Source organism: Aquarana catesbeiana, linkage group LG04 (genome assembly GCF_042186555.1).
Source record: "Aquarana catesbeiana isolate 2022-GZ linkage group LG04, ASM4218655v1, whole genome shotgun sequence".
NCBI lineage: Eukaryota > Metazoa > Chordata > Amphibia > Anura > Ranidae > Aquarana > Aquarana catesbeiana.
Window position 1 is genome coordinate 635,260,347 of NC_133327.1, and position 15,732 is coordinate 635,276,078.

Here is a 15,732-nt window from a genome sequence, read left to right on the forward strand (position 1 = left end):
GCTACTGTAGTTAATTACTAGGGGTCCATTGACTTCTCCTGAAGTTTGGCCTGGTTGTACTTTTCTCTTCTACCACCAGGTGGCTGGGCACTTGGAGGTATTAGATTGATTATTGTATTAGATTGAGAAGGACAACTCAAGGTCAGGTTATGGGTATATGGGGTATCTCAGCCAATGGGCAGGGATTTTGTTAAATCCCTTGGCCTGCTGGGAGAGCCTATATATTCGAGTGAGGTCAGGTGATCCATCTTCGTGTGTGTCACCCAGACCTCCGTCTGGGTGGATGTGTGTCGTACGCCCCGGGCTGCTAGGCCAGAGATTGGGCCTATCCCGGGGGGCATCAGGCTGCCAGGCTGTCTGAGGGCCTATCACGAAGTAAGAGGGCAGCGCAGGGTTGGGACTGCGGCTTGCAGTCTAACCAAAAGTGACAGTTCTGCCGGCTGGAGAACCTGACGTGGTCGGAGGTAGAAGGGAGACTGTCGCCACTAAGGGACCAATCGCCTTTACCGGGGACCACAGTGAGTAACTGAAGCAAGTACCAGCGCAGTATTCTCGCTGAACGGGCACGGTGGAGAATCGGGAAACTTCAGGTGGAGATCAAGTAAGGACCCAGCCAGCTGAGGAGATGCTTTGTGTGCCAAGCTGGGGACCAAGCCGGTCAGCAGGGGTTAAGCTTGAGGGTATCTGAAGTGTCAAGCTAGGGACCTAGCAGGGAAGCGTGGGTGATGCTTGAGGGAGATACCACCGCAAAAGTCTTGAGGGGCTCACGGGATTCAAAGAGTGATTTAGAGGGTCCAGTGAAAGACCAGGAGCTCAAGGGACTGAAGAACTACAAGGAGAAGTTGTAGTACAGCTGAGAGAACTGTTGAACTTTGTGTTAGGAATAGGGATGAGCCCGATGTTCGAGTCAAACGTAAGTTCGTCGAACAGCAAACATTATGCGGTGTTCGTGGAAAATTCTAAAGTCGCAGAACACCATTAAAATCTATCTTCACTAACATGAAAAAGCAAAAGTGCTCATTTTAAAGGCTTATGTGCGAGTTATTGCCATAAAAAGTGTATGGGGGTGCGGGTCCTGCCCCAGGGGACATGTATCAATGCAAAAAAAGTTTTAAAAACTGACATTTTTTTCAGGAGCAGTGATTTTATTAATGCTTAAAGTGAAACAATAAAGATGAAATATTCCTTTAAATATCATGCCTGGGGGGTGTCTATAGTATGCCTGTAAAGTAGCACCCCAGCCTGACTATCCCTGGGCCACTCCTTCCATTCATTGGATTTCAGTCATTTCAATCATGGAGGCTCAGCATGTAGTCATTAGCCAAGGCAGTATGCACGCAAATGCAGTCTTCCAAGGAACACCCACATTTCCAGACTGAAATCCACTCATCAAGATATTTTGGCATAACTCCTCCCATGAGCCAGACCACTACTTGCGTCAGAGTTGAGTGATTTTGGGAGAAGCACCAAAACAGTTTATAGGAAGCTATGTACAGCACCATGCTGGCTCCTCCCAACAACCTTGATCTTCCTTCTTTGCATAGAGAAGCACAGAAACCCAGAGACATCACTGGGTCTAAAATGAGGTATGAAATTAAATTGGAAAGATTTTATTTAAAAATTGTATTTTAATGCTGATGGGAGGGGGGATAAGTAAACTGCAGCTTTAATTGACCATGGCTGTAATTGCTCTTTGCAGTTTAAAAAAATATATATATACTCTTTTCTAAATTCTGTATGGGCTGTTTTTTTTCCTTAAGTTATTAAAATGGTAAACTTCAATGAGTTGCAATAAATACATTTACTCATATCTGTAAAATCGAAGCAAAATTAAAAAAAAAAGCATGAGGTGTCTTGAAAATAATTATAATGTAATTCTGAAGTAACTCATGGGTTTTGCTTAAATATGTTGCATGTTGATTTTTTATTTCTATTGTTTTGTTATAAGATCTGATTTTATTTTTTATTCCATTTTAGGTGTAATAACATCTTACGGATTATACATGGATGGAATCTTGATGCAGAATTCTTCACGTCTAAGTTATTTTGTGGACGGCCTGACTCCCTGGAGTAAGCATTCCTTTAGGCTCCAGGCTTGTACTGCAAAAGGCTGTGCCTTAGGTGAAAAGGTATGAAATGGCTCATTAACCAGATCTGCTCTCTCCCTGAGTCTGGAGTTAAGAGTGTGGTGTGTGCAAAAGTGTCTTTCTTAACTTTAAAAATTATTCTATTAAAGGTATCCGCCAGACAAATTTAAAAACAAAAGTTTATCCAAAGCTAAAACTTTCTTTTTTTTGCTTTGGATAGAGTAGGGAATAGCTAAAACTATGTTTTTGCTTTTTTTCCCCCATTTTTTGCTGTTTGTCTTCCATTGGGGACATTTACCTTCACTTCCTGACTCCAAAGTGAGGAGAAATCCCCTTTTAGGCTGGGTTCACACTATTGCGAATTGGATGTTGGTTTCTCCACATCCAATTCGGATGTCAGGAGATTGTGACCGACTCTCTATGGTGCCAGTTGACACATCTCCAGAGTGGCTCCGGAGCGAATTGCAAAGGAGTCGTGCGTTTTCTGGTCCGTTTCAGGTCCAAATTCAGCCCAAAATTCTGGCTGAAATCGGACCTGAAACAGTGAACACCGGACCCTTGCTGCGAGCCACTCCGTGCTTCTGTGTGAACCCAGCCTTAGAAACTTGTCGCCACAACAGATGTGCCCATTGGAAAATTTCCCCTAACTTCCTTTTCCGTTCTCACTGTACAAATATATATTTTCCTTCACGTTCTGTTCCATCAATAGTATGACTCTCTACAGTGGGGACACAGACACTCAGCCATAGAAACCTGAAAAGAGATCCAACCCTCCCACACAAAAAAAGTTTTGCCTTTATACACACTTGAAAGCTAGACTCTAGGCATTAATACATATAATAATAATAATTTTATTTTTAATTGCAAGCTGTATATGTAATGGAATTTGATTTTGTATCAGCCTCTTGCAGTTCTTGTACAGCAGAGCTCAGAGAGGGAGAGGAGGAAGCAGCACAAAGAGCCAATCAATTCATGCCACGCAAAGGACTGTGCTGATCGGAGGAGAGAGCAGAGTGATAGAGAGATAGGCCTATCCGTGTGCTGATTCTCTTTCACTGTCCTGCCACAGGCTGGGGGGGTGGGAGTATGATAGCCTGGGCACCGTGGAAGTGGGTAAAATGATGCTGGCTATTCTGCTGGAAGATTGAGGACATCTACTAGCGGAAAAGAGTACTAATCCGTATTAAGGGTGAGTATTGCAGAAAAAAGCTGCTTGCTGCTTTTTTATTTCATACCTTATTGGAAATTCTACTTTCTTCAAACCTCCCGTCCATCCATACCCTATAAACAGCAGACAAGCAGCGCCAATGCGGGTTAACGTGCCTGTACATCAGCCCGCATTGCGATTCCTGCACGACTAGCAGAGCGCGCATCCAGGGGCCCGACGATTCATGTGTCACCCGGACACAGCAGATGTGTTCGGGTGATCACTTGGGTGTTGGGTCAAATACAGCCCGCTACAAGATTTTTTCCGACCTGCAGGTAGGGACAGTGGCCTCTGACACAGGTCTTCAGGTCATCCTACGGTCTCCATTTCTCCCCAACATCCACCACCCCTTCACCAGTCTCCAGTACAGGTTTCCTCTGTTGCGTTGACATTGTACTATCATTGGTTGGTGCCCTAATAACCAATCATGTTAGTCCCCCTTACATCAGAACCCTCCTTACATCTGAGTCTCCCTTTACTATTCCTATTAGAGTGCCCCCTTACATCAGGGTCCCAATCAGAGCCTTCCCTTACATGAGAATCCTTATCAGAGTCCCCCTTTACATCAGGGTCAATGATAGGAACCCTGATAGGGACCCTGATGTAAGAGGGCTTTGGTATGCTCAAGTTTATTTGGAATTTATTTCCTTTGATTTTCTCCAGTTCTTTCTCTCTTGTTCTGAATCATATCATGCTGATTACTAAAAAAGCCACAAGTAGAACTTATTCATTCATATAAATGTAATTTAAACATTAAAAAAAAGTTTTAGTTTTTTTTTTAGCCTGGAAATATTTGTAATATATACAATGTGGCCGTTATACAGAAATGTTTTGGGACCCCCACTATACCATAGAGGGCAATACAGCAGTTGCTTAGAGTATTGCTAGACCTTAGAGGGCAATACTTTTGGTTTCTAGCTCGTTGCTAATTCCAGCCCTGTAGGGTACCATCTCAAGGACCCCAAGTCTGCTTCTACAACAGCCAAATGACATAGGAAAAGCCATGTAATATGGTGCCAGGGCACATAGCCTAATAAGCATGCACTTATGATAGCTGATGGCCACAGTCCACCAAAGTACAGAACCATATGACCAGGTAGCTTGGATGCTTTCATACTTGGTTGGCCTGTAAGGAGCAGCTTAGTGAGAAGTTTGTAAGGAAAACAGGTATATAGGTGCTGCAACCTTCCTACATAAAAGCTCCGCCCGGTGCTCAGACCTTGAGGCTGCTGACACCTGCAACATAACAGAGTAAGGAAAGGGATGATCGGCACTCAGGATGACATCCAAAATGGTATTTCTTTATTAAATACATCTACAAAGTTGTAAAACAGCCTACGCATTTCAGTGAGAAGCTTGTGCCTGAGTGTGCCCAGGCTCCAATACCGGTACACCTAAAGTGACCCAAGGACTTTAGAGAGTATAGTAGAGGAGAGGCACCACAAAGACTGAGGTTCTAAACCTTCCCCATTCAATTAAAATTTGTTTTGATTGTTGTCTGATTCTCTGGTGGAAAGATTTCACTTCCCAGTATGATATGCAGAAAATCTTGACAGAATCACAGACAAAAATTAAATAAATGCTTAGTAAAAAAGATGAAGATGCGTTCACTTTATCTCTTTTGTCTTTGATTGGGTATTTAAAGTGAACAAGCCTCACCTTATTTATTAAGCCAAGTGAACATTCCCTGAAAAATGGCTGCTGGAATCACCGTAATGTGCTTGTTGCTGTCAACTTTTTTACCCCACATGACTATGGAATTAGGGTAGAGGTAAAAGGTGCTCATGGCCAACAGCAATGTAATGCTCCTGTTTGAAAGATTACTGCGTCATTTGTGAGACATTTTCACTGCTAAACTAGGCAATGAACAAATTGGTCATAATGCCCATGTTTGAACTGTTTGTCGGCAAACACACAAGAAAGAGGTGAGAGGGATCCCTGTTGTAGAAGTAATAGCATGAAAACCTATACCCTTAGTATGTATCATCTTTATCTATTTAAAAAGAACCTGAACTGTGGAAGCTTCACCCAAAAAGACAAGCAGAGGGCAAAGGACTTGTTTGGTACTGTGGGCTCAATTCACCAAAACTAAAATACTGCACCAAAAATCGAGCGATTATTGATCGGTTTGCGCAAAAGTTATAGCGTTTACAAAATAGGGGATAGTTTTATGGCATTTTTATTAATAATAATTTTTTTTTTTAAATGGCGGCGATCAGCAATTTTTATCGTGACATTATGGCGGACACATCGGACATTTTTGACACATTTTTGGGACCATTGTCATTTATACAGCAATCAGTGCTATAAAAATGCACTGATTCCTGTGTAAATGATACTGGCAGTGAAGGGGTTAACCACTAGGAGGCAGTGTAGGGGTTAAGTGGGTCCTAGGGGCGTGTTTCTAACTGTGGGGGGGGTGGCTACATGTTACACGTCACTGATCTCTGCTCCGATGACAGGGAACAGAGATCGAGTGACACTGTCACTAGGCAGAATGGGGAGATGTTGTTTACAACGGCATCTCCCCGTTCTTTCTCCCCGTGAGGCGATCGCGGGTATCCCCGCGGCGATCGAGTCCGCGGGACCTGCGACTCGACTCACGGAGCTTGCCGCCGGCGGCACGCGCGCGCGCTGGCCGCCTCTTAAAGGGCGACGTACAGGTAAGTGGTTTTGCCTGTACGAGCCCTTCTGCCGCAGTATATCTGCGCGAGGCGGTCGGCAAGCGGTTAACAACCAATAACTCATCGCTGCTTTTAGCCGGGGATTCCTGGCTGACAGCAGAATGTAAACAAAGATGCTGACAGTAAGAATGCAAAAAAAAACTGTGTGGGGCCCCCCCCCACAATTCATACCATGCTCTTCCGTCTGGTATGAAGTTAAAGGGGGACCCCATGCCAAAAAAAATGGTTTGGGGGCACTCAATTCTTTTTTAAACCAGGCTCTTATCCAAGCATGCAGTCTGGCAGGCCAGGAAAGAGGGGATGGAGCATGCACAACCCCTCCCCCCTTCTCCTGAAACATACCAGGCCACATGCTCCCACTATGGCAGGGCGTACTTTGGCAGGGCGAACCCCCTCCTGGCAAAGCACCTTTTCCCCATGTTGATGAGGACATAGGCCTCTTTCCCACAACCCTGGCCCTGTGGTTGTAGGGGGATGCAGGCAGGGGGTTTATTGGAATCTGAAAGCCAGCTTTAACAATAAGGGAGCTCCCAGATATCCCATAGATACCTATGTGAATGAGTAAGGGATACATAGTACTATCACCAGCAGTACAAACAAATGGCAGCCATCCCAACCCATCCCAACCTAGCCTTTGCAGCAAGGCACACATGGAAGGGTGATGCATGTCAAAAACAACAAACAAAAATTCCCAGCTCACTTACCAGCCAGTCTGCAACACACCAAATTGACCCTTACAAGGAGAAGGTAAATTCAGTTTGTTGCAGGCTGGCTGGGAATTTATATTTCTTTTGTTTTTTACACACATCTCATAGTACATAGAACACATAGAACTGTGTCTCTTTGTGGAGACAGCCATCTTGGAAGAGGTTGGGCTTTGCTTTCTCTTGTCAGAGCTGTCCCCTGATGCTTGGTGATCTGTTGACTGCTAGGGGAAAATTCAAGAAGCAGTAGGAGAGGTGGTGGAAGCACAGATGCACAAAATGAATGAAGCAGGAAAATACTTGCACCGCAGGCCTTCAGTACAACTTTTTCTCCAGAAAGGAGAACAGGAACAGCACAGGAGTGACGTCACCAAATCTCACCTCATATCTCATAAGACTAGCAATTAAATGCAGCAGTGATGATCTCACACTGCAGATATACAGCTTTAAGGCTACAGAAAGGGACAAATGGTAACATTTTCAGGGTGTTGCTTAGACAAAATTAACATTTCTAGAAGTTCCCTATAAGTAAGTACTTTTTGAATTCAGGTCCACTTTAAATCTTGATGCAGAGACACCCAGATACTAATATTTCCTGTTTTTTGTGTTTTAAATTTTTTATTTTCTTTCCAAAAGGAAGGGGTCAGGAAATGGTCACTCTTATGTAGGCCGTTCATGTGCTGCATTTTGACTTCATAAGAGGACTTTACAAAGAAAATCCTCATAATTGTCTGTTTTAAAAGGGTTCCGTCTCGCTCTTTGAAACCGATCCAACTCCTCATGCCACCCGAATTTGTAGAGCAGAAATGCACACTTTATTACCATTAAACATTTTATAGCTTTGCCTACTTTGATGAATATTTACTCTTAAAAGCTTGCCTGGCACCATGCCAGATCCACGTCTTCATTTTTAACTTCAAGTATGTAAGAAGTTTAAAAAAAATAAAAAAATTAAGGACATCAGAGCAAAAATGGAAATTAAATAAAAATCTGAGGGATGTTCTCAGTGTGTATACAGGTTATCAAGGATTAGAAGAAAATGTTTTACTTATGCAGTCTGGAGAGAAAAGCTTGAGGTTTTCATAGTTAGAATGGCTGTCAGACATGAATAGATGCTTTGACTGGATACAATGGATCTTGGAACCAATCATTGCAGACACCCCAATTTTGCATAGGTTTAGATACATACAGTATGTCAGTGCTGTACAGTCAATAAACTAGTGAAAAGATTTCAGATTTAAAGATATTAGACATTTTCCATTATTGTGCTTTAATCTCTTATCTTTTTTTAGGGTTCATTCCCAATAGAGGTTAGGGGGTGACCAAAGTTGAGGTGTGCTTTTACCAACCCACTTTCACAGAGTAAGGGGGGGGACATGTGTACTGTTTCTAACATCTTACTTCACTCTGTGTTCTGATGATAACCATAACATTTTGGATCACCAACGGTATCACCTTATACATAGAGAGGTAAATCCCCCATGGTGTTGAAGCAAACAGTATTGAAAACCTTCCATGAATGTACAAATATGCCCGGCACCCTTACCTCCACACCAGGCTTTCAAGTGCAAACCAAAATCCAAAAGCAGGAAATTGCCATTTTTTTAAATTTTAAGCAAAACAAAAACAAAAAATTCCAAGGGTTTTAACTGTCCCCTACTCTTTTCAAAACGTAGCAAAATGGTTTTAGATATACTTAAAGTCAACAAGATAAATATTCACTGTTAGGTAGCGTTAGATTAAAGCAGGGGTTTCCAAATTGCAGCCCGGGGCACTTTGCTAGTCTTTACCTGGCCCTTAGGACACCACTGACACCAACAATGAGGCACTATTCCTCTCACTGACACCAACGATTGGGCACTATTCCTCCCACTTACACCAACAATGGGCACCATTCCACCCACTGACACCAATAATGGGGAACAATTCCTCCCACTAATACCAATGATGGGGCACTATTCAACCCACTGACACCAATGATGGGGCACTATTCCTTTCACTGACACTAATAATGGGGCACTGTTCTTGCCACTGACACCAACAAGGGGCACTGTTTCTGCCACTGACACCAACAATCGTACTATTCCTCTCACTGACACCAATGATTGGGCCCTATTCCTCCCACTAAAGAAGTGGCAGTGTTTACTCCCACTGACACCAGAACATGTTCTACTCCTACTGGCCACAATCCGGCCCCCTAAAGTCTGTAAAGGACAGTAAATGGGCCCTTTGTTTAGAAAGTTTGGAGACCCCTGGATTAAAGGATTGGTTCACCTTTTAAACATGTTACATGTTACACCCATATTTAGGGTGTAACATGTAACATGTTCAGCATCTGCCCTCTCTCCCCCTGATCCCTCCCTGCCTTGTGACAGCGGGCCAGAGATCTCCTCCCTGCACCCCCTGTCACAATTCAAAAGGAGTGCGGCCGCATGGGGCTCTGCCCACATGGCCGCATCATTGATTCACAGATCTCTGTGAATCAGTGAACTATAAGTACCGTCAGCCTTTGAGGTTGAAGGCTTGAAGATCTCAATGAATCACCAGGGGGCTGATGAGCGTTCTAGAGAGTTCATTGAGCTTTCTGTTATTTGGTAACTACCTGCCCGTATCGGAGGTACGGGCAGACAGCTACACAGACAATCTGCAGGTATGTGGCATTACACCAAAAATCTGCTGATCAAGTGTGCAATGCCTTACAGGCTCCTAAAAAAAACAAAAAAAAAAAACAATATTACATGCATATTTTGTTACCTGCAAAAAATGTGCATTTATTATTTTTCTTGTAAAGGTGAACTTGTCCTTTGACAGTGAAGAAAATACTCTAGGAGTTAAAGCAGTATTACCCAGAAGCCAACATTTATTATAGTGCAGCTTACGATTTATTAGATGTGATGGCTGCATTTACTTTCTTTCTTTCTTCTATTTTCATCTGGTTATCCAGCCAGTAAGTTTGTTGTTTTTCAAAAGATCAAGCTCTCCAGCAGAATGTATCAGTTACAGGGATGAGATCATTTTTTTTTTTTTACCTCGGTAGGGGTAATAATGATCAGATTTTATTCAATTATGTAACACCTTTATGCCAAAAGGAAAAAAAAATGTTTTCTGTAACTGATTATAAAGTGTTAGCTGAAGCTTGGCTTCAATTTGTTAGTGTGTTTAAATCTGCTAGTACATCTAACACTCCCCTCCCCCCAGACTGACAATACTAGTGTCCAAAGGTGCCCCTGTGCTCCTTCATTCAGAGTGGGGCACTCTAATGCCCCATACACACGGTCGGACTTTGTTCGGACATTCCGACAACAAAATCCTAGGATTTTTTCCGACGGATATTGGCTCAAACTTGTCTTGCATACACACGGTCACACAAAGTTGTCGGAAAATCCGATCATTCTGAACGCGGTGACGTAAAACACGTACGTCGGGACTATAAACGGGGCAGTGGCCAATAGCTTTCATCTCTTTATTTATTCTGAGCATGCGTGGCACTTTGTCCGTCAGATTTGTGTACACACGATCGGAATTTCCGACAACGGATTTTGTTGTCGGAAAATTATAGCAAGCTCTCAACTTTGTGTGTCGGAAAATCCGATGGAAAATGTGTGATGGAGCCCACACACGGTTGGAATTTCCGACAACAAGGTCCTATCACACATTTTCCGTCGGAAAATCCGACCGTGTGTACGGGGCAATATACAAGAGGGGTGTTACTAGCCAGATCAACAGGTGAAAACACAGGGGAAAATGCGTAAGGAAAGAAAACAAATGCAGCCACCACATCTGGTGAGCTGCAGTGCATTACATTTTTTGGTTTTGGGTTTAATAATGCTTTAAAGTGGAAATTAAAGTAGAAATGAAAAAAAATTGAATCAAAGTAGTTTTTTAAATATTTTGAATAGACTAAGATAGGGGTATAAGCCCTGTCAGTGTTTTTTTGCCATCTGTGTCCCACTGTGGACATTTCCTTCACTTCCTGCCCCATAGCCACAACAGAAAAAACATCCATGGTAGTCACTAGGTTAACCAGAACTAGTGTCCCCACTGGAAGATCTCCCCTTTATTCCTGTTCTGGTGACCACTCAGATTTGGGATTTTATTTTTCTTATTTCTCACTTTTAGTTATATTGGTCTGCAGGACAAATATAGAACATTAATAATTATGCTATACTTGAGCATTATACCATTGTCTTATCAGGACAGTTTTGTTGATATAATTCAGAAAGCTGCTTCTTGCACATGTACTCATTCCTAGTATTCTATTCCAATTTTACTCGGGATTATTGTACTGAATAGTTTGTTTCTTTGTCTATGTGGAATATTTATATTCAGCACACTTTCTTGCCTTTCATTCCTTTTGGGTGTTTTTCAGCTTGAAGCCTGCACTCAAGAAACCAGGCCAGATGGAACTGTTGTACTTCATTCAACCATCAACAGTCCAAGAAGTGTTCTGGTGACATGGACAGGGCCTGAAAAGCCCAATGGTCACATGACCTATGACATCATCTTTAGTGGCTTGTTCTATGAAAAAGAAGGTAATTACAAAGTCCAAGCCATCTTTTTTGTTATTTTCAGTAGAATTAGTACTAATTGTAATTGTGTTTTTAGTAATTCATTTAGTCCTTAAGTAGCCTGAAGGTTTTCTTGCAAGAAGGTAGTGAAATATTTGGTTGGTGCAAAGTTGAGCTGAAAGTGAACTGTTAACCGGCCATAGACCTACAAGTATTTACATACCAGTACATTATCCTTAAAACAAGCCCTCACTGAAACATGTAGCTGCTGTAGCTGTGGGGTAATTCATCCTCAAATTTGACCTCATGAGCTCTCATGGCATTCATTTTAATCCAAGTCACCAGCTCATCTACCTCTGTTCCCAGCAGAAACTTAGCAGCTCAGCTCCCCCTACTCTCCTGCAGCACCCACCTAGTTAGGCTGCTTGCTAGACTAGGTACACTAGGAATAATGTACAAGGGAATGTGAGAGATGACATCACTAAGCGAGCTAGAGAGGAGGTGGAATCTTTATGTGTAGAGCTCCAAAGGGATGAAGCTAAGGGGAAAATAATACCATGAGTATGCTATAGGCCCTCTAACCTGAGGGAGGTGGACCTCCTATCACAATTTGGATTAGCAGCAAGGATGGGAAGTGTCATCATATTGAGGGATTTTAATTATCCAAACATAGCCTGGGCAGAGGGAACCACGCATTAGTCTAATGCCCCGTACACACGGTCGGACTTTGTTCGGACATTCCGACAACAAAATCCTAGGATTTTTTCCGATGGATGTTGGCTCAAACTTGTCTTGCATACACACGGTCACACAAAGTTGTCGGAAAATCCGATCGTTCTGAACGCGGTGACATAAAACACATACGCCGGGACTATAAACGGGGCAGTGGCCAATAGCTTTCATCTCTTTATTTATTCTGAGCATGCGTGGCACTTTGTCCGTCGGATTTGTGTACACACGATCGGAATTTCCGACAACGGATTTTGTTGTCGGAAAATTTTATCTCCTGCTCTCCAACTTTGTGTGTCGAAAAATCCGATGGAAAATGTCCGATGGAGCCCACACACGGTCGGAATTTCCGACAACACCCTCCGATCGGACATTTTCCATCGGAAAATCCGACTGTGTGTACGGGGCATAAGACTCGCCAGTTCCTAAATGTCCTGCAGGTCAATGTCATGGGTCAGATGGTAGATGCACCAACCAGAAATAAAATGTTATTAGATCAACTGATTACCAACAATACAGACCTGATAACGGATGTGGAAATATGGGGTAATTTAGTAAACAGCGATCACAGGTCAACTGACTTTAGTATAAATCACACAAATAGGAAACATAAGGGGAACACAAAGACACTGAATTTCAAAAGAGCTAACTTCCCTAAACTACGAACCTTGCTAAAAGATATAAATTAGGATAAAATCTTTGATACAAATAACACGGAGGAGAGATGGGTTCGCTTTAAGAGCATATTAAATAAGGGCATTAGCCAGTGCATCCCATTGGGTAATAAATTTAAAAGAGCGAACAAAAGTCCTGGATGGCTTAACTCCAATGTAAAAATGCATATAAAAGCAAAGGAGAAGGCCTTCAAAAGATACAAGGTTGAGGGATCATCATCAGCATTCAGACTTTATAAAGAATGCAATAAGAAATGTAAGGGTGCAATTAGGGCGGATAAGATAAAACACAAAAGACAAGGAGACAAAGAGAGCAAAAAAGAAGAATTTCCCAAGAAATTCTTTAAGTATGTAAACAGTAAAAAAGGGAGGACAGACCATATTGGCCCCATAAAGAATGATGAAGGACATCTGGTTACAAAGGATGGGGAGATGGCGAAGGTATTGAATTTATTCTTCTCCTCAGTCTTCACAAGGGAATCGGGGGCTTTAGTAACCAAAACTGCAGTGCTTATCTTCATGACAAGTCACAGGAAGCACCCTCATGGTTAACAGAGGACAGAATTAGAAATAGACTTGGGAAACTTAACATTAATAAATCACCGGGACCGGATGGCGTGCACCTGAGGGTGCTTAGGGAACTCAGTAAAGTAATTGCCAGACCATTGTTCCTAATTTTTACTGACAGTCTACTGACTGGAATGGTACAAGCGGATTGGAGAAAAGCCAGTGTAGCACCAATATTTAAAAAGGGCCCAAAATACATTCCTGGGAATTACAGACCAGTTAGCCTAGCATCAATAGTATGCAAGCTCTTGGAGGGGATGATAAGATGCTATATACAGGATTTTAGTAATGAAAATGGTATCATTAGCAGTAATCAGCATGGATTCATGAAGAATCGTTCTTGCCAAACAAATCTATTAACATTCTCTGAGGAAGTGAGTTGCCCTCTAGATAAAGGAAAGCCTGTAGACGTGGTGTATCTGGACTTTGCATTAGACACAGTTCCCCATAAAAGTTTACTGTACAAAATAAAGTCCATTGGCATAAACCATAGGGTGAGTACATGGATTGAAAACTGGCTACAAGGGCGAGTTCAGAGGGTGGTGATAAATGGGGAATACGCGGAATGGTCAGGGGTGGGTAGTGGGGTATTACAGGGTTCTGTGCTGGGACCGATCCTATTTAATTTATTTATAAACGACCTGGAGGATGGGGTAAACAGTTCAACCTCTGTATTTGCGAACGATACTAAGCTAAGCAGGGCAATAACTTCTCTGTGGGATGTGGAAACCTTGCAAGATCTGAACAAATTAATGGGGTGGGCAACTACATGGCAAATGAGGTTTAATGTAGAAATGTAAATGTAAAATAATGCATTTGGGTGGCAAACATATGAAGGCAATCTATACACTAGGGGGAAAACCTCTAGGGGGAATATAGGATGGAAAAGGACCTGGGGGTCCTAGTAGATGATAGGCTCAGCAATGGCATGCAATGCCAAGCTGCTGCTAGCAAAGCAAACAGAATATTGGCATGCATTAAAAAAGGGATTAACTCCAGGGATAAAGAGATAATTCTCCCACTCTACAAGACTCTGGTCCGGCCGCACCTAGAGTATGCTGTCCAGTTCTGGGCACCAGTCCTCAGGAAGGATGTACTGGAAATGGAGCAAGTGCAAAGAAGGGCAACAAAGCTAATAAAGGGTCTGGAGGATATTAGTTATGAAGAAAGGTTGCGAGCACTGAACTTGTTCTCTCTGCATAAGAGACGCTTGAGAGGGGATATGATTTCAATTTACAAATATCATACTGGTGACCCCACAATAGGGATAAAACTTTTTCGCGGAAGGGAGATTAACAAGACACGTGGCCACTCATTAAAATTAGAAGAAAAGAGGTTTAACCATAAACTACATAGAGGTTTCTTTACTGTAAGAGCGGCCAGGATGTGGAATTCCCTTCCACAGGCGGTGGTCTCAGCGGGGGGGCATCGATAGTTTAGAAAAACGATTAGATAAGCACCTGAACGACCACAACATACAGGGATATACAATGTAATACTGACTTATTAATCACACACATAGGTTGGACTTAATGGACTTGTGCCTTTTTTAAACCTCATCTATTATTTAACTATGTAATTTAGTTGAGCAGCTTGTGATTATTTTGTGATTATTTTGGGTTACTCTGTGTCTCACTGTTGCAAATTTGACTGCTTCCCCCTGCCTTCTGAAGAATTCTGAAATGTAGTGGTCTATGAAAGTCAAATAAGGAGCCTGAATATGTATGTGGTCCCAGGCAATCCCTGTTGGAAGGTGCAAAGTAGGTGGCTGGGTGAGAGTATAAATAGTTTGAGGCCTGGATCTGATATTGGAAGGAGGCATCCAACTATCCAAGGACATTTGTGAGTACAGACCGGTGTGTAAACTCCCAGTGACTGTGTGCTTCTGTCATGGAATCAATGTCAGCCTGTGTTTAAGCACTTAAAGCGGGGGGTCCACCTATCTATCGTTTTTTTTTTTTTTAGTTCATTCACAAACTTTTCTTCTCAGCATTACATACTCACATATTCTGTGTAATATGTCCGCCTGTGTCAGATTTCGTCGGAAAGAATAACTTATATTATTCACTGCAGGCGGTTTCCATCTTCATTGTGGGCATTTGAAGCCCACAAGCATTTATTTCCTGGATGTGGTGAATGCTGTGCTCCCAGCATTCACCGCTCGTTCCCGCACATGCTCAGTGGCATCCTGGGAAGCCTGAGACTAGCTCCCAGGAGTCTGGGAGAGGCTAGAAACACGCCTACTCCCACGGGAGGAGAACCAGGAAGTGCAAAGAAGAATAGAAAAATAAAAGGTAATTACGGCGATTTCAATTTTTTTAAACGGCATGTCAGCATCTAGGCAAGGAAGAGAATACATACAGATATTGTTCAAAATTTGGGTGGAACCGGAAGGATTTACCCCCTTAATGACCAGGCCATTTTTTGCAATATGGCACTGCGTCGCTTTAACTGACAATTGCATGGTCGTGTGATGCTGTACCCAAACAAAATTGACATCTTTTTTTCCCACAAAAAGAGCTTTCTTTTGGTGGTATTTGATGTTTACACTGGCATATCCCCATTCTGCCTC

The 15,732-nt window shown here is 42.6% G+C and overlaps 1 protein-coding gene across 1 annotated transcript in view; it reads left to right on the top strand.

The window, feature by feature from the left end:
- USH2A (usherin) overlaps window positions 1-15,732 on the top strand; it is a 1,400,924-nt gene that overhangs the window by 773,023 nt on the left and 612,169 nt on the right. The window contains exons 37-38 of the mRNA XM_073628975.1: window positions 1,978-2,129; window positions 11,052-11,214. Coding sequence (XP_073485076.1) covers window positions 1,978-2,129; window positions 11,052-11,214 — 315 coding nt within the window. The remainder of the gene's footprint in view (window positions 1-1,977; window positions 2,130-11,051; window positions 11,215-15,732) is intronic.